Source organism: Zosterops lateralis (genome assembly GCF_965231275.1).
Source record: "Zosterops lateralis genome assembly, chromosome: 8".
NCBI lineage: Eukaryota > Metazoa > Chordata > Aves > Passeriformes > Zosteropidae > Zosterops > Zosterops lateralis.
In genome coordinates, this window is record NC_139768.1 from 31,805,701 (window position 1) to 31,825,427 (window position 19,727).

Genomic DNA, 19,727 nt, shown 5'->3' on the forward strand with positions numbered 1-19,727 from the left:
TCCTAATGAACAAGCCCCAAACACAGCCCGAAGAGCCCAGACTTCTGAAAGTCTGACAGCCCATTTTCGACTTGGAAAGCAGGCACGGGTGTTGAAGTTTGGCTCTCCCTTGCTCAGGCTCCGGTTTCCAAGGAAACCAGTGGCTGCAAGAGCCTTGCAAAGCGCCGGTCCTGTGCTCCTGCTCGGAGCACGCTGCGCTGGAGCTTCCCCTGACACAAACCCTGCCAGGCAGGGGCTTCAGCAGCATTTCCAGAGCACCTGGATGCAATTCCAGGTGCTCGGGATGTCAGGATACACAGAACACACCTGACTGATTGCACACTTACACCAAACCACTTTCTGTAGATGCTGAGAAGAGAAAGGTGTTATTGTCATGGTTTAGGCTCCAGTGTAGCAACCAATAGTTTTGTTTTTTCCTGTTCTCTCTGCCCTTCAAAACAAAGACAAGCTACACAAAACTCAAATGCCAGGACCTTCTCTGCCTGCATGTACCCTCTAGAAACAGCAAAGCAGCAGATGAAAAGTATTTACAGAAATATTTATGCTTCATAATGATGCATACACAAGGATTTGGGCCCCATGGAAAGCCAAAAGCAAAGGCCAGCAGCACAGGCAGCAAGTACTATCACTGATGGCAGTGAGTGGCGTTTAACCCACCTCCAGCTCAGCTTTCCTGGACCCTTTCCCTCAGAAAGATGTGTTTGTATTCAGTAGCTCTTATCCTACAGCATCTGGCTCAAGCAGGATAACCACAGAAACTGATATGGAACAATTCACTGTATCCTTTTTTAACTCTCTAAAGAAACAGATTTCCCCCTTGACTCCTATTTTTCGTCTGGTGGTCAGCAAGTTCAGGACTCAGGGAGTCACCTCTCCTTCCAGAGGCAGCAGGCCAGGCTAAATTCTCTGCTACTACATCCATTTCTGCTTAGTTTCAGAACTCTGACCTGGCTTTTTCTTTATTATTATTATTAATTTCAGAAATGGAAGACACATCCTGTGTTTAGGAACACGGGATGCTGAAGCTCAGGAATGCTTTCACAGATTCTGGAGAGAAGGAATTTGTGTCCGTGGCCTGAGGACCTCATTTTGTGTTGAAGCACTTTAAAACTCTCCACCTACAGCATTCATACAGCTAGGGATGAATGTAACACAGCTCAGACAAGTATGGGTAATTATTCCAGTAGTACAGATAAAAGGAAAAAAGTTAATTCTGCAGAAAATGAAATTATGGAGCTGTACTACAATTTAAAAAATAGTCTCTAAGTTAATTACCAGCTGTTAGCATGCTCAGAGCTACTGTACTTGCTGAACAGGGCTGTTTTGCATATAACCACCAAGAAAATGTCACTGTAGTTTCTGAACAGAACTGCTTTGCTTTAAAACACAGTTTACTGACACCACAGAGCTAAAATTAATCTCCAACAGCAGAAAAACCCAGGGAAGTATGTGTTGCTTGTTGAACAGAACTAAGGATAACTGACATTGCAGCAATGTTTTATCTTGCAATTAAACTCATCTCAGCAAAAACCAGACAGAAGATGACAAAACAACTACGTGGCTTTAATAGCTTTTCTGGGAGATTTGTTTTTTACCTTCCTTTGAGTCAAACCCCCCCGGAGTTTACACTCAGCATAAACATCACCAGCCTGAGCAAACGTGTTGAGAGATGACCCAAAACACTGCTTCAACAGAGAAAAATTGTAGTTCTGTGCTTCACAGCCTAACACCACACAGCCAGCCCTTACTACGGCGAGTAACCCAGACCTCAGAGGGCTGTAATGTGTTACACAAGGAGCTGAGCTGTCACAATGTCCCCTTGTCACTTCCCAAGGCATTAAAGCCACTCGGAGCGTGAGTCACACGAGCGCACAGAGGGGAGCCCCATCACAGCCACCACTGCCGAGCCAGACCTGTCAAAACACGGGGAAATCACGCTCGGCTGCCTTGCTCCAGCTCTACCCTTCCTGTGCTCACAGCTCTGTCAGGGACAGCATCATCCCTCACAGCAGAACCTCAGTCCTGCAGAGCACCAGGGATCCTCCCCCACCACTGGTGCCCCAGCACCGCTCAACACGTTGCAATAAAATCCTGGCCCTAAATCTGACCCTACAAATGCACCAAAAAACCCCACTGACATTAATGTGGTTTTGCCCATCAAGCATCAGCCTAAACTACATTCAGATGAATTCTACGTTAGGGCACATGAAAGCAACCACAGCATTTAACAGCTCTCACAGCAAATGATAAATGCAGTTCAATTAATTGCTCACTGGACACATCAGAGGGGATTGACACCAAAAAAACATGAAGGTTGCATCACTACATCCATCTCTGCTGACTGCTCGGGGTAAGATGCTTCACAGAAAGTGACAGGACTCAAGAGGCCACCACCACCCCAGCTCCTGCCCCACATTCCAGGAAACCATCACAGCAGGAGCGTGCCTCAGTTCCTCCCCCCATCACCTCAACCACCAGCTCCCAGTGATTTCATCATGTCCCAACCATCCTCCAAATTCCTGTAGGAAGAGGAGAGTGTGGGGGTTGAGGGAAGAGGTGTTTGGGTCGTTTCAGGGGTTTTTAGAAGAATGGCTCCCAGATACTGCAGCATACATAGCACTGATAAACACCAGGAGAGCATTCCATGCCAACACTCTAAATACAAAGTGCTTTTCAAGTATTTCTGGGGGTTTTATGCCTATTATGATCATTTAAAATACGCCTCAAACTCCCAGAGGATGTGCACATTTGCTTCAAAGAACCAATCTGGCCGTTGCAGGGATTTTGTTAAACCTCTTGTATGGATGTTGTATTTTCCCTAAGGCTATGCAACCAAGTATTTTATATTTCTTAAACCAGACCTCTTAAATACAACTCACAGGCTGCTCCTCCTCTCCTCACAAACGAGTCTCTGGGACTTTGGCAGATTCCCCAAAAGTCTGTTAACTCTCCAAACCAAGTTATTTTTCGTTTTACTCAACATTTCTTACAAATGACACAGCACTTTGCTGCTGTCTCTGTTAACAGCAGAGCTTGTACCACCCCAGCCAAGAGATCAGGCCCTTCACACTCATGAGCTCTGTGCTTTGTTCTACGTTCTACTTCTACATTTCTTTTTTTTCTCCCTTCTGGAAAAGAAAACACGCTGATTACACAGCCTTCCAGAAAGGCAAACAGCTGTTGCTGATCCCTGAACAAAGCAGCCTGTTAAAATTAAAGTCCTGGGTATTTTCCCATGGCAAAAATGAGACAGGGAAAGGGAAGACTTGCAGTTTGCTGATTGAAAAGGCTTCTCTTTGCTTGGCTGCTCGGTACAATTTTAACTGCAAAGGCAGTTAGTACAAATTCAGTCTCCCAATATTCCCTCCGTGCTGACAGGCTGTTAGCAGCCAGGATATATCCTGCAAGAGGTCAAAGGTGTGGAAAAACAAACACCAGCAGCAATTTGAGAAGATGAAGAGGAGAGAAAGATCTGTTGTGGCATTTTTTCTGCCGTGGAAAACCAGCCAGCTTCCTCCCCAGTCTGTGCCCTCTTACTCAGTCACTTCTTGCAAGTTATTTCCTTTGAAAGGGGGAGGGAAGAAAAAAGGCACCTATTTTAAATAACTTGTTACTTGAACAAGGTGACTGATAAAGATGCTAATGCCCAATTCCTCTCACTCACAACTCGGAAGAAAATGGCTGAATGACAGGACATGTCCCTCCATGGACTTTAGCTTCTCATGTTGGCCCACAAAGTCCTGTTTCACTTTTAAAAACATTGTAGAGGCAAAACAAGCCCAATCCTGCAACAGCAACTCAAACTCTCACAGCTCTGAAAAATAAATTTTATTTAACGATATGCATCCTAAATGAGGAGAGTGGGGGGATGCGTGTATAAGGGAAGATCCTGCAGATTTCATGGTATTTGTCCACACAAGGCAATTAAATTTACTTTCACACTTTGAAAGCCATTCATAGAATCCCAGAATGGTTTGGGTTGGACAGGATCTTGACGCCCATCCAGTGCCACCCCTGCCATGGGCAGGGATACCTTCCACTATCCCAGGCTGCTCCAAGCCCAGTCCAGCCTGGCCTTGGACACTGCCAGGGATCCAGGGGCAGCCACAGCTGCTCTGGGCACCCTGTGCCAGGGCCTGCCCACCCTCCCAGGGAACAACTCCTTCCCAATATCCCATCCAGCCCTGCCCTCTGGCACTGGGAAGCCATTCCCTGTGTCCTGTCCCAAATCCCTCTCCAGCTCTCTTATAGTCATTTAGAGTTCAAACACTCTGTAAAGCAGAATCTTCTACCTGACATCACAACAGTTTCCACCACCACAGACCTGCAAGTATCTACTGTGACCCTCACGACAATTCAGTTCCAACAGATTTTCTGCTACTATTGATCCTACCAATCTCCAGCCACCTCTGCCAGATCAAGAGAGCAAATCCAGCACCACCTAACTAAAAAAAATACTACTAAAAAAAATTAATTCTACTTTAGAATCATTTTGGTTGGAAACCTCTCCAAAATCATCAAGTCCAACCATTGTCCTAGCACTGCCAAGGCCACCACTAGCCAATATCCCCAGGTGCCACATCCACCTGCCTTTTAAACAGTTCCTGGTGGCTTGACAAAACCAAAGGTCAGCTGCCATTACCTCAAGAGTGACTGAGGTTCAGCGTGAATGAGGGGGAAACAACCCTTTTTTGCAGATTTTATTTCCAGGTCCTCACCACCTTAATTCTCACCACCACCACGAGGTACTTGGCCACTGGGCTCTTAGGGCTGACACAGAGCACTCAACACTTCCCAGAGCCATGTACACACTCCTGAAACCATTAGCAAGGATCTTTTCCTGTAATCACAAACCAGTTTGGCTTGGAAGGGACCCTAAAACTTATCTCATTCCAGCCTCCTGCCATGGGTCGGGACACCTTCCACTATCCCAGGCTGCTCCAAACCCCTGGAATACCCCACCTGAGCGATTACAACCCGCAGCCACAAGTTGACTCCAATATTGTAAATATATTAGGAGTGTTGGCTATGCACGATCAATATGAAACACTCAAAGGAGTTACACACACGTTACACCCCACGCCAGACTGCAGGGCTGCATTTACACAAGGAGCGATTAAAAATCCAGCTGGAAAACGTTCATCCAAGGCTTTGCCAGGCTTCCCGGATATCTGGCTGGACAGGGCAGAGGCTGCGGGCCCTGCAGAGCCGCTCTGCCGAAACCTGGGGCGCTTCCCGCAGCTCTGGCAGCTCCGTTTGCACTTCAAGGGCGCCGCGGGGCAAAGATACGGACAAGGAAATCAACAAGTTTGGGGTTTTGCTTTCCCAGAGGAAGTTCACACAGTGGATACCTTATCCCACCTTGGGTGTTTACCGCACACCCCGGGGATTTCACAGACCGCTCCCGCCCGGCCTCAGCCACCACCCCCGTCCCTCCCCTCCTGACAGCCCTCGGCGGGCACTTTTTGGGGTGTTTTATTCCTTTGGGGGGCTGCGGGGAGGCATTTCCCGCGCCACCGCCGTTCCTCCCCTGACATCCTTTTGAACGCGCGGCCAGACGCCTTAAAAGGACAAAATATCTGTGGCGGTGGGAATGAGGGGGGCGGGAAGGGGAATGTGGGAATGGGAGCGTGGCGGGGCGGCATGAGGGACACACGCGGCCCGGCCCCGCCCGGCGGGGTCCGGCCATGGCGGCCGCCCTGAGGGCGGGCAGTTGCCTGGAGACGGCAACGGGCCCCCGCCATGGCGGCGGGAAAGGGCTGAGGCTGCGCGGGGAGCGGGGCCGGCCCCGGCACGGCCCCTGACGGGACACTCCGGCAGGGTCACCGAGCCCCGGGCACGGCCCCTGAGGGGACACTTCGGCAGGGTCACCGTGCCTCAGACAGGGTCACCGTGCCTCAGACAGGGTCACCATGCCTCAGACAGGGTCACCGAGCCCCGGGCAGGGTCCCCGAGGGGGGACACTCCAGTACGGTTCCCGTGCCCCGGGCACAGCCCCTGAGGGGACATTCCGGCAGGGTCCCTGTGCCCCGAGCACGGCCCCTGAGGGGACACTCCGGCAGGGTCACCGAGCCCCGGGCAGGGTCTCCGTGTCCCGCCACCCCTGCCCGGGCACTGTCCCCGCCGCCCGCTGCCCGGGCAGGGCCCGCCCCGTCCCCTGGGGCTCCGCAGGGTGCCCGCAGCCCGGAGCCCACCCGGCACACACGCTCCCCGCTACCGGGACGGCTCCGGGGATCCGCCAGCGCTCCCGGGTATAATTCCACGAGGAAGATGCTCTCCGGCGGAGAGCAGGCGGGTTTGCCCATCGACGGGGAGGTCGCGCCCCGTCCCCGCACATGGAGCCCGGCGCGGCGAGCAGCCGCTCATCACCTCTTCCCTTCTTCCCTCTTTTTTTTTTTTTTTTTTTTTTTTTTTTTTTTTTTTTTTTTTAAATCACTCGAGAAGCGCTGAACCAAAGGCACGGCGATTTATTGGCCAGGAAAAGGCAGTGAGCGAGGCAGAGCGATCCCGCTCCCGCGAGGGCTCCGTTTCCCCATTAAGGCGCTCTAATTTCCCTGATCTGCGGCAGGTGTGAAAGCGGGGCAGCGCATCCCCCGGCGCGCCGGCACCTGAGGATCCCCGCAACTTTCCCTGTCCCCCGCACACCCTCCGGCGCACCGGGGCAGTGCAATAAGCTCCCGCTTCTGTCAAACCCACCCCCCTCCCCAAAACACCAGCCCCCGCCCGGAGAGCCGGGCACCGCATCCCGCCGGGCTCCAAGTTTCCCAGCTGCCAATGTCTGCCTGCGGGGTCCCGGAGCGAGATCCGGCTTTCCCCCACCCCCTCCCGCAGCGATAAAGCCTCCGTGCCCACGACACGATCCGGTTCAACCCGCCGGCATCAGCGTCCCCCCCGCGCCCGCCGCTGTCCCGGTCCCCCGGCGGGACGGGGCGGCCGGGTCCCCCCGCAGCCGGGACGGGGCACGCCCGGGTCCCTCTCTGCTGGCACCTCGGCACTCGCTCCTGCCGCTCTTCCCCCCCGCAAGCCCGGCGCCCGCAACTTTCCCACCCCGCGGGGCCGCCCGGGGAGGATGCGGGAATGCCGCGCTCGGGCTCTGCCCGGCGGGGCCGGGGATGGAGCGGGATGAGGGAGAGAGGGGAGGCTGAGCGGCGGGGTGACCCCCTGCTTACTGCGGGCTCTTGGGGTAGAAGGGGAGGGTGACGTGGCTGAGATCCTGGATGTCGAAGGCGGTAGGCTCGGCCGAGATCGCCTGGCGCTTGGTCCGCTGCTCGCCCTGCAAGGTGCCGGCGCTCTGCTGCTGCGCCTGCTGCGTGGCGGGCCGGATCACCGAGCGGTACTTGTCCAGCTCGTTCTGCAGCTTCTGGATCAGTTCGTCCTTCTGGTCCAACTCCAGCTCCAGCTCGTCGATGAGCGCATCCCGCTGCCGCAGCTCCTCGATCTTCTCCTGCAGCGCGTACTGTAAATCCCGCAAAGTGCCCATGGTCCTGCCGCCGCGCTCGCCCCTCGCCGCTCCCGGCAACTTTCCCCCCCCGGGGCCGCCTCCCCGCGCTCCGGCCACCCCGGCCCCCGCCGCCCCCCTGGGCTCGGCCCGGCCCCGCGGGGCCGCCGCCGCCGCAGCCGGACCCCCGGCACGGCGCTCCGGAGCCGGGGTGTTGTCAGGGGCGATGTGGATCCGCCTGCGTCAGGCCGGGCTGGCGAGGGAGCCGAGACACACACACACACACCCGCGGCGGCGAGCGGGGAGGGAGGGGAGGCGGGCGGGCGGCGGGAGGGAGGCAGGGGCGGCGGGGAGGATGCACATGCTCGCCCCGCTCCCTCCCGCCGGCCCCGCCGCGCCCCGCGCCGCCCACGTCCCCGGGCTGCCCAGGCGGGAGGGGGCCGGCCGGGAGCGGCCCCCGGTGCCTGCCCTCCCGGCCTTCTGCTGGAGGCCGGCCGGCACACAGGTCCGAGCCCCGGACCTCCCCTCCCGTCCCGCTGCCGGCGTGGCCCCGCTCCCCTCCGCTCCACTCAAGGTGCCACTTCTCCTTAAAGAACTTATTCCTCCCCCCCCTTTACTTTGCTTTTTAAGAGCCGGGTTTTGTTGCCTTCTCCGAGTGGAAGCACAAGCCAGCGTCTGGCATGGCTCCTCCTCAAGCATCAGCAAGCTCCGGGCTCCAAAAACCCAGATTTTCATGGGAATATCGGTCAAGTCTGTCTGCACTGGAAAAGCCTGGAGGCAGGGCATCTGGCTTTCAGAGCACTAAAAAACTGAAAAAAACCCTAGCTTTAAATCTGGGAGATTTTTTGCCTGGCCCAAATACCCATGTGAAAGCTCAAGTTAAGTTTCTGCCATACTAAACCCGATCAGACTTTCCTGGAGTGCAGGGTTCTCCTTCGTGCACTCAGATTTTCTGTGTGGCCCTACCTCTGCCGTACAGCCCACGGGGCTGCAGCACAGAAATAACAAAAATCAAATTAATGAGCCACAGCAGCCGAGCCCTTGGTGCCAAATGGTTCTGGGTTCTTCTGTTTGCCAGGTGCTGAAGGGCCAGCAATGCTCAGCCTGACAGCACACAGCCTTGGCTCTCTAGGCAAGAAACAGGGGGCTGTGAGCAGTTTTGGGGGTTCCTGAGAAAATCATCCAGCCTGGAGGAGCCAGTGATGAAAGCCCCAGAGAGTAGGAACCTCACAAAAGCTTCTGCAGCACTGGGGCACCCGGCTGAGCATGAGTTTCATGCTCAGAGGTTTTCAGCAGCTATTCCTGTTCCCTCTTGGGGAGTTTGATTTGGGGAGGAGGATACAGCCCTGAATGTGTTTTTTAGAGGTAGGTGGCACCTACATATTTATGTCTAGACCTCCCATGCGTGAGCTGGGAGTGCCAAATATCCAGCCCCTGATTATGGGACTGAGCTCTTTTGGTCTTGCCCTTTTTTTTTTTTTTTTTTCTCCCCCATTACACACTGGCTCCAGCTTTCAACCTGCTGCTGGTCTTTATATTAAAATAAATAAATAAATAAATAAATGAAAGAGAGAAGATGAGGAATTAGGACTGCTCCTGCTCCACACTGTTGCTGGAAAGGGCCTGGCCTCCATTCACAGACATGAGGCTTTGCAGGTTCTCCGTGCATTTGATCCTGCATTTTTCGAGATGTCCATGAAGGTGGGGGGGTGGGGGGAAGAACTGTGTTATGCAAAACTCTTCAGTTTTCAGTCCCCTTGATACATTTGTGCCAGGCACAAAGCAGTCCCCCAGTTGTTTCCACAGGTTTAAGTCCAGACAGCATTTTTTACTGTCTTTTCCCCCTATTTCCATCTCATAACTCACTGGGAACAAATATCTGCTGAACATTTCCATTTTAAAGACAACAGGCATTAAACAGATGCATTCCTGCTGCCTACGAACTGGGAATCAGTGATAAATAAAATATTTTAACAGCATTCAGCCGACACGCTGTAAGTTTTATTGCTTTCCTCCCTGCAGAAGTGAAATCTGCAGGAGGGAGAGGTGATACAGTTACCTGAAGCCCACCAGGCTTCAAAAGAATCAAAGCCCTGGGGAAAACCGGTGCATAATTTCTCAGTGACAAGCAGTAAAATAACATTACTTTGTTTCTATGAGAGGAGCACAGCCCAGGACTGAGTCAACAGTGCCCCAGAACAGAAAGGATCCACAGAAAACCAAGAGAAATTATGGCACATAAAGATGTCAAAGAATTCAGCCAAGTGTATCTAAAATATATAAATTTATTTCCAGGTGGAAAGCAGATTTTGATTAAACCCTTGGGGGTCTCAGGAGAGATTTTTATGCCCAGGTTTAGATTTGGGACCATAACCAGTAGCTGTCAACTCCAAGGCCTGTGTTCCCTGGTTTAAAGATGAGGCCAAAGCAGCCCAAAGGGCTTCACAAGCTGACAGCAGAGCTCTGCCATAGGAAGGCAGCTGGCACTTGCCTATTTCTGCCTATTCCCTGCTCTCTCAAAGAAACCAGAGCACAGAAACCACGAGGCCAGCACAGATCCTGGTGTGTGATCTCAGGGATCCCAGGGTACCACCCCAGTCCAATAAAAATAAATCCTATGGTCCCATTCCTTTCAATCTAAAGCTCCCAATTAAAAAAAAAAAAAAAAAAAAAAAAAAAAAAAAAAATTTAAAAAAATCTCAGGCTCAGCAGTGCAGCTGCTTTGTCTGCTTGATCCAGGGAATGGAAAGAAACAGCTTTAGGGAGAAGAATGGCAGGAATGCACCAACTGGCTCGGTGTTGGGAAGACAGGGTGAAGCTGCTCACAGTTTAAGGAAACCTTCAGCTATGAACTTCCCAAAGCCTTTTCCTGCTCCCTCCACTGCCAGAGTGTGCCTGGATGTTGAGGGGGAAGCCAAAAAAAGAGCATCTGCAGACAGCTGCCCCGAAGCACAGCACACCAAGGCTGGCTGGTGGGAATCACACGGAGCAGGGAAGTTTCTTCTCTCTGCTGCGCTCACAATATTTCCTCTCTGCACAGCTCCAGGGTTTTGATAGCTTCTGCTTCTGAACCTTTTCAGGGATCATCTGTCACCAAATGCACCCACTCAGCTGCCATTTTCCAAGCTGAAACTGTATTTGAACACTGTCTACCCTGCAAACACCTCCCTGGATTCCCAAGGCAAGGCTTAGGGAGCTGGCACAATCCCTGACAGACAAATGTCACCTTGCTCCAGCCAGTCAGGACAGCACGGACAGAGAGGCTGGACACACACCACTGACCACATACATAAACATTTTCCTCCTCCTGGATGTGCTGTTTATTCCCTGCCTAATCCACTCTACTCTTTTCCCAAAATATCTGCAGGAGCAGAGCAGCCCACGGCAGAAAGTTGAACCAGCAGGATTTTGTGATGGATTATCCTGCTGCTGGGGACTTGGTGAGGCATTGGGAAGGTGTGTGACCTGCAGGGCTCTGCCCTCCACTGGCACACAACCAAATTCCTTCCCTACTCACACAGTCACAGCAACACCTTTAGGATGATAAGGAACGACAAAAATACAGGAAAATTTCGAGGAAGGCAGCACAGCAGCTGAACCCTCACAAAAAACACCTCGAGATGCAGCCACATCTTATCCATGGGATGCCACCTGCTATTCCACCACGTCCCCAAAATCCACGGCAGGCCCCAAGGCAGAGCAAGGAGTGCCATCTACTGAAACATGGGCACACCTGACTCCTCCCTAAGGCACATCTGGCCACTCCTTTTGCCCCGAAGTGCCTCTGGCAGCTCCTTCTGGGGCCACAGGGCCCTGCAGATTTATAGGGGACACCTGGGAACTAATTCAGCCACAGTAATGGGGATGAAGCTGAAATTACTGTGTCAAAGCAGCCTTGCCAAGACCAAAGAGCAGGAATTGAATATCTGGGGAGTGCTTCAGCCTCTTTTTTCAAGGAAAACAAGACCTATTTTCTCATGACACTGGATGTTCCTCCTCCCTATTTCGGTCCTTCTAAGAGCCTCTAAAACAAAACTGAAAGCAATTTGTTCCTCCCCACAACGGGATGGAGATACCCAGCTCTGAGCACTGTCATTCAAACCCCACTGATTCCTTCGTGCTGGCAGTCAAAACATCTAAACTGGATTATCCTGATGGCTTTCCTTTAGGGCATCGCTTCTTTCCATGCTCAGTAAGAAACACTGGGAAGTGTGAAGAGCATGCAGCCATTCCAGCCTGCCTAGTAAATCCTCCCAGGATGAATGTGGGGTAGAGTGCATGAGAAGGAAAAGAAAAATACCACAAGGCTTATTAATGGAACAAAAAATTGCTCGCTGCAGAAGAAGCCGAAGGAAAAAATAACAATGTGCTGTTCTGCAGTTGTAATGCATTTAGCTTTTTATATCACATTAGGGACACGCAGAACACCAAAATGAATGTTTGTGCCATGCAAAGCCGAAGGAGGAGACATTGGGAGCATGGAATAGCAGAGGATTCTCCAGGAACACAGTGGTTTCAAGCACGTCTCACATTTTATTGGAGATTTAAATTCTCCTTTGTGGGCTCTTTGGCTGGTAAGAAGAGATGGCACAAAGCACCTCCTGTCAGTACAAGGTGAGACATCTCCCTCCCCTTGTTTTTCCAGGCTGGAGCAAAGCCTGGGCTGTGCTTCCTGCTGGGTGGGCTGCAGAGCTGAAACAACACCAGTATCATTCATCTCATTACGAGTTCTACAGAAAAATGGCACCAGAAAATCATTCTTGGTAGCCAAAAGTTGAACAAGCCCTTCAAAGCTTGTTCCTTCCATCAGAGCAACCAAATCCATCCCTCTGACTTCTTCTCCCCACTAACAAGACTCTCTTGCCACCATCTCTGCCCCCATATCTACAGAAACCTTTGCCCTCCAAAAGCAGGAAGTTTTTTCTCCCAGGACTGCACAGAAAATTGGATTTTCAGCAGCTCACCCGACCAGCTGGGTGCACATGGTGGCTGTGGGTCTCCGCAGCCCTTCAGGGTTAAGGGAATGCTATGGGATTCCTGGGAGCACTTCTCACATCCTCAGCCTGAATGACATCCTTGGGGGCAGGCTTTCTCCAGGAAGGACCACACACATGATCCTGATCCCTCCTGCAGGAACCAGTGCCTCCATCCTGATCCCTCCTGCAGGAACCAGTGCCTCCATCCTGATCCCTCCTGCAGGAACCAGTGCCTCCATCCTGATCCCTCCTGCAGGAACCAGTGCCTCCCATCCTGATCCCTCCTGTCCAGACACACCTCAAGTGATTGGTTCATTTTTCCCACTTTCCAGAAAAGGCTGAACTGTCCAGTAATATAAGACACAGGCAGAGCTTAAACAATTCTTCCTCTGGGCTGAATTAAGCCAGAAACAACTTCTAAACAATTTGGCTGCCTTGGGAAGTCTCCTTAGGCTCAGCTTAAGCAGAAACTTGTTCTGCAATCTGCAAAAATAAACATTCAGTGCTCTTTGCAGTTATCACAATTAGGCACTGCCCATGACCTGCTTCTCCCCAGCAGTTCCAGGGTACTGACTATGTAAAGCAAAAGCAGCATTTAGACAAGGCAGACCCTGGAAATGCAGTTTTCCTTCTGCTTTCAGCCATAAGCAACCAACAAATGAACCCAGGGACCAATTAAATGAAATGTAAGGAAGCAGATTTAGTCATGGAGCCACAAGATCCAGGATGCAACGGAGGTGAAGTCTGTAAAAAACATCAACTCAGTTGTTGTTGCTGGGAAAACAGGTTCATTCTGCTCACACACACATCTCTGTTGGACTGGGGGAAGCTGAAACGGTTGAAGGAAGGTGGGAGCCATGTGCTGGGTCTGATTTCCACAGGGAGTTGGATGGCTGGGGCAGCCAGGCCACCTTCCTTCCACTTCTCATCAGCCAGAGCTGAACGGCTGGGGACAGCCTGTGCTCAATGACCCTGTGACTGTCACTGCCCCCCCCCCCCCCCACATTCCTCCTTGGACTGCATCCATTCTACACCTTTTCCACCTGGAATCACCTCTTGGCTTGTCTTCATGTGGGACTCTAACAGGCAACAACAGCTCCCAGAATTACAGAAGAGTTTGGGTGGGAAGGAACCTTAAATCTCAGTTCATTTTATCCCTGTCATGGGCAGGGACACCTTCCACTATATCCCAGACCACTCCAAACCCCAGCCAGCCTGGCCTTGGACACTACCAGGGATCCAGGGGCAGCCACAGCTGCTCTGGGCACCCTGTGCCAGGGCCTGCCCACCCTCCCAGGGAACAATTCCTTCCCAATATCCCATCCAGCCCTGCCCTCTGGCAGTGGGAAGCCATTCCCTGTGTCCTGTCCCTCCATCCCTTGGAAAGAGTCTCTCTCCATGTTTCTTGTAGCTCCTTCAGGCATTGGAAGGCCACAGTGAGGTCACTTCTCCTCTCCAGGCTGAACAATCCCAAACTGCCAGATCACTGGTCCTTGTCAGATGCTGGGAAAAACTCGGGCTCACCAAAACTGAGATTTGTTCCACGAGACAGCTGCAATTCTCCACTGTTTCCTTTTAAAATGTGACACAACCACAGCTGAACTCTTCAGTTTCAGCTTCTCCCCTCTCTGACCTGTGCTGCCTTGTGCACCTCATTGTTTTAGTCACGGTGCTCTGGCTGCAAGAGGTGGAAAGCAAAACCCACAGGAAGGTGAGAACAGCAAGAAGCTCATTTCCACCCCTCCCCAAATTATATTAATTGATAGCAGCTCATTTCTCCAGCCTCATTTTGAGGCTGTTTGATGCCATTCCTCCACTTCAGGGGTTTCACAGTGCCAAACCTCTCAGCAGGCCTGAGCATTTGCAATTCCGGGTGCTCCCTCTGCTCACCCTTTCAGACCCTGCAGTGTTTCTTATCTCTCCTCGCCAGTAATGCACCACTCACCTCCCATAATTGCCTTGCTCTGTTGGGTTGATTTATCCAGCCTTCAAAACAATTCATTTATATTTGAAATTGGATTAGAAATAAACACAAATTCCGCTCCCCCGATATGAAAACAACCAGAGTGTTGCCATTATTTCATGATGCATTGAGAACAAGTGCCCTGTCTCTTTATACAATCTGTTTAATTCCCCTGCTTATTAAAAATTATTATTTGACTCTTTCAGGTATTTATAATAATAAACACAAACCACAGATTTTAAACCTGGGGTTTACATACCCGGAGAACAGGCTGGTGCTTCTTTAAGTTGCACTGAGAGCTGCCTTCCTTTTCAAAAACAGATTTGTGCCAGAATTTATCCTGAGGTCTTTGACATTTGCATGTCCTGAGCAACTGCAAATATTCCACTGGAGCACCAGACTCTTATTTAGGGATCTACAGGTGTTCATGGCCACAGTTCCAGCAATGCCAAACCTTTCCCCTCCAAGAACATTTCCCAAAAAGCTCTGTCCACAGGAGCTGAGCCCTGTGATTGTGTAAGGCTCAGAATCAATGGCTGCATCCCACAGAGGACCCAGCTTTTTACAGTACCAAGGAAATATCCATGAATCATCCAGGCACAATCTGCAAACAGGGCTCACATCAGGCCTCACAAAGGTTTTACAGCGCTCCACTGCCTTCTACAGCGATTTCTTATTTATGCTTGGGGGAACTCCATCAAGTTGGGCTCTCAGAGTGTGTAAAATGTTTATATTCACCGTTTTCTCTGTCAGTGTTTGCAGGGACTGATTGCTCTACTCATCAGAGCATTAGAGACCAGCACTCGCCTGATTTCCTCTGCACCACCAACATGTCTCAGCTGAGTGCCCTGGGTGAGTCAGGGGATAGATGGGCAGAGCTTTTATCCTCACCCTTCTTCCATTTCTGCTGCAGATCAGCAGCCAAACCTGTGGCTGAGGTGCAGGGCTCCCTCCTAGCTGGTGCTGCTCCACTTCCTCACCTGTCCTTGGTTTTCCTCTCTCCAGTTCCATTCCCAGCTGCTTTCCTCTGACCATAACTCCTCTCCATGGCAGGGAATTCAAACATGCCAGGAAGGTTCACCTGAGCATCTCTTCCCCACCAGCTCCCAATCTTTGGTTTGCGTGGAAAACAGCACAATTGCCACTTCTGGGGAATTGTGACACCAACTACTGAGAGCTTCCTCAAACCTAAAGGGAAAAATCTCTTGGAAGCAATGCTACTGCAAAGGCAAAGTGGTTTGAGTCTGCTACTCTGTGGTTGGCAAAGAAAGTTTCATAGGCTGGTATTGATCTTTTATATCATCACAGAAGAATTTGGGTTCAAAGGGACCTTAAAGCCCACCCAGTCCCACCCCTGCCATGGGCAAGGACACCTTCCACTATTCCAGGCTGCTCCAAGCCCCAATGTCCAAGCTGGCCTGGGACACTGCCAGGGATCCAGGGCCTGCCCATCCTCCCAGGGAACAATGCCTCCTCAATATCCCATCCAGCCCTGCCCTCTGGCACTGGGAAGCCATTCCCTGTGTCCTGTCCCTCCATCCCTTGGAAAGAATCTCTCTCCATCTTTTCTGTAGCTCCTTCAGGCCCTGGAAGGCCACAGCTGGGCCACCCCAAAGCTTCTCCTCTCCAGGCTGAAGAGTCCCACCTCTGGCAGCCTTTCCTCCCAGCAGAGCTGCTCCATCCCTCTGCTCATCCTGGAGCCTCCCCTGGGCTCTCTCCAGCAGCTCCAGGTCCCTCCTGTGCTGGGCCAGGTGATTTCTCTGCAAGAACTGTTTGTGTTGCAGCTTTATCTCTGCTTTCCTTGAGCAACCCAGCCTAGGCAACAAGGCCCTTTCCCCTTCCCGAGTTTCTGCAATCCCAACACACCAAGCCCCGTGTCCAAACCCATCTCCAGAGCCCCTGGCACAACAGGAAGGATCAACATGGGTACGAGGCACAATCCCCACACTGTGCAGCAGGAAGGCAACGCATTCCAGACCCCTGCTCCCTGAAACTCTCAGTCCGCTTCCAAACCACCCCTGCTCCTTTCCACACACACAAAAATCGCTTTATTTGCGCTTTGCACCCGCTGTTCCCTTATTTTTCCTTTAGCTTCCCAGCCAGGGCTATCAGCAAAGAGGGAGTTTGCAGCTGATGCTTTGGGCATGACGCGGCTCCTGTGCCACCTCCCCAGCGGGCGCTCTGCGGCTCCGCTCCCTTACATGGCCTGCAGCTCGGGCAGGGACGGCATTCCCCGCATTCTTCCCTTTTTCCCTGCTTTTTATCCCCGTTTCTCTCGGGGAACACAAGGAAGGAACACAAACACAAGGAGTAAGGCCGCCCTCTGCTGCCCCGCTCGAGCCGCAGCCTCGCACCCAAGACTTGGGGCAAGAGACACCACCGCAAAAAAAACCACAACAAACCAAAAAAGAAAAACTATCCAACAAAAAACACCCCAAAGCAATCAAAATTCAACTTAAAAATCAAAATTATAAATATCAAAAATATAAAAATCAAAAATAGCCATCACACTAGAAAATTTAGCAATGCTATTGCTCAAGCCCAGCTGTAATACATTGATTTATTCGGTTTCTCTGCAAGGGGCTACACCACAACTTTTTAATCGCAAGTTTTTCTCGAGTTATCCACTACAACTCCCCAAATTGACATCTTAAGGGGCTTATTTATGTAAAAACAGGCATTTATAAACACACAGCACTGTCCGTAAGTCCCTCACAGCAATCAAACTCACAGCCTGCTTCTGCTCAATATTCATTTTGCCCAATAAATAAATTATCTCAGAGCTGTAAGAACTCTGCCTGCAGACACCACATTTTGGATGGGTTTTCTTTATTATTCTCGTGGTATGGTAAATAACACCATCTCTTTGTTCCCCCTTAAACAGATGCAAAGGATTGATCTGGTGCAAGTTGGAATCAATGACTGGATGCAGTAAATGGACATTAAAGCATTGATTTGCACCCGTTCCTGGCTCAACTCCCAACCACTCTGAGTGTGCACACAAAATTCAGGACGCACAGGCCCAAACATCCCTATTTTTTAGTATTAATGACCAATCTGAAGAAAATAAGGGGGTTTATTTCCTTTATACATGCCACATTTTGTCTCATTCCTTTGAATTTTAAATTATTCCATTTTGGGGAGTCTGGCTCTTTTTACTCTCTATACTCCCTCACAAACTCCCAGAAAAGCCAATTAAATTTAAATAGCTCATGCTAATGCCACAAATATTTCACTACAATTGCAGTTAATCTATCACCTCCCCAAAACCCCACAACAAACCCTGGCTTCCCAAACTGCTCTGATCTACAGGTAAAGTCAAGCGTTGCAAGCAAACTCTGATTTTAAAAACCAAGAATGCAATTTCCAGACAGAATTGGTATTGATTGGGCAGCAGAACAGCGAATGCTGAGCAGGGAGGGTAAATTATGGGAGAATAATCGATGGAGCCCCACTAGGATGGGGAATTTAAGTAAATGTGGTTTTTCTTCATCAAGCTTTTCTTATATTTTTGTAGGGGATGCCCAGGACGGGGGGTAAATAAGGTTTTTAAAAGACAAATCAAACCCAAGCAGATTAAGTGATTCAGGAAAATAAATCAAACTTCAGATGAAACCAGCCAGTACTCAATTCTTTAGTAGGATAAAATCCCTATCAAAAGGTGAAATTGGAGGTGGGAACTCCAAATTCAAAAATCCAGCTCATGGATGAGCCACGTTCTGTCCTCTCTGCTCTTCTAAAAGGAGGGGAAACCATGGATTTTACACTCCTCACTTCTCCTATTTAAAAGTTTCACCAAAACCCTCATGGCTGGAGCAGGTTTGGACCTCTTCAGTGGAGAGTTCACCTCACCTGGGTAATTCCTGGATGAGAGGCAAAGCCCAGAGCAGATCCTTTCCATGTCACCTCAGGAAAAATCTCAGGCATTCCTTAACCTTTTGTCTCATTAACCCAATCCCAACAGAGTTTTCTAGTTCTTCACTGTGCCAAAGAATGCTTATTATTAACACAGGAGCAGGGGGAAATGGGAATATTCTCCACTTGTAACTAAATTCTGGTTTTCTTTCCACCAGAAAAGCCTTTTAACATGAACTCAGAGGTTTTGTTGGCCACTGGATGGCAAGTGATGTGTTTGCAAAATTAAGCTGTCAATTTGTAGAGCTTTATTAGAACTCATTTCATGATGCTAACGTGTTTTAAATCTTTTTTTCTCTTTGATTTTTCTTCCTCTTCAGCAACACAAAAAGAGACTGGCACATCACACTACTAAATCTGCAGAAACATCTTGAAGTTCTTGCAGAGAGAAGTGATTAAAGCTTTAAAAAATGTACCTGTTTCCCCCCTGAAGGAACAGAGGGCTGCTGGAACATAAATCCACCTGAATTAGAGCACAGCTCCTCTGCTGATCATTCAAACCACACGGTTAAACTCATCTCTTGTAACTGCAGCTTTAGTTTGTTTCATTTTATCTCATTTCTGTTCCTGAAAAATCCCAGCAGCCTGAAAGAAGGATGAACTTAATTGCACCTCCAGCGAGCTGCACGGGTTAATTAACATAATTACTCATTCCTAGCCTGGTCAGCTCTGCTGCATTCATCTGCTGCACGCCCAGCCTGAATAATTCAGCAGGTATTAATTATTTATGGCCTGGAGCTCTCTCTCGGAGTTGTTGGCAGTCAGTGCCAGGGATTGGACCTGCCAGGCAAAGCCAAGCCCTGCCCCACCAGGCCCAGCTCTGCTTTATCCCAGAAATCACAGCAGGGAAAAGGGGAAGGGGTTGCATTTGGCCACCAAAATTATCGTGTTTTAAATCTCCCCACATCCAGCTGGGATATTTTAATTATATTTATTATAATTAAATATTTTAATTATATTTAACTAAAATATAAAATAAAAATATAATATAATATAAACATAATATATGAATAATTATAATTAAAAATACAAAATAAAATAAAATGGAATTTTGTATAATTAAATAGAAGTGTTAGCACAGCTTGGCCAAGGCAGCATAGGCTGGAAAGGAAAACCTCCAGCCCATCAACATCACACTAAAATTGCCCAAATCCCACTTCATTTCCATTTAATTGAAGGGGACAGGAAGAGTCAGATGATGGGGCAGTAAACTCATGGTCACAGCTGCCTTAGGAAGGAAACCTGATTTATAGGGAGATGCCAGTGACATCAAAGGAATTTGGAAGGGGAAAAAAAATCACCTTTTCCTTTTGGTCCTTTGATGGAATGTGTTGGAAAGGAGAAGGGTGCAAGGCACAGACATTCCCCCCCTGTAATCTCTGCCATGATTTGCTCTCCTGGCAATCACAGTGCTGGGTTTAGGTAGGGAAGGACC

The 19,727-nt window shown here is 50.2% G+C and overlaps 1 protein-coding gene across 2 annotated transcripts in view; it reads right to left on the reverse strand.

Moving 5' to 3' along the window:
- Nucleotides 1-19,727, reverse strand: part of PRKG1 (protein kinase cGMP-dependent 1) — a gene marked incomplete at its 5' end in the record, with an annotated part of 363,931 nt that overhangs the window by 330,199 nt on the left and 14,005 nt on the right. Inside the window, one exon of one of the 2 annotated variants that reach the window (XM_083866089.1) lies at nucleotides 7,170-7,480. The exons of the other annotated variant lie outside the window; for it this stretch is intronic. Within the exon in view, the coding sequence (XP_083722215.1) occupies nucleotides 7,170-7,480 (311 nt within the window). Of the gene's footprint in view, nucleotides 1-7,169; nucleotides 7,481-19,727 lie in introns of those variants that run through there. 2 annotated transcript variants of the gene reach the window in all.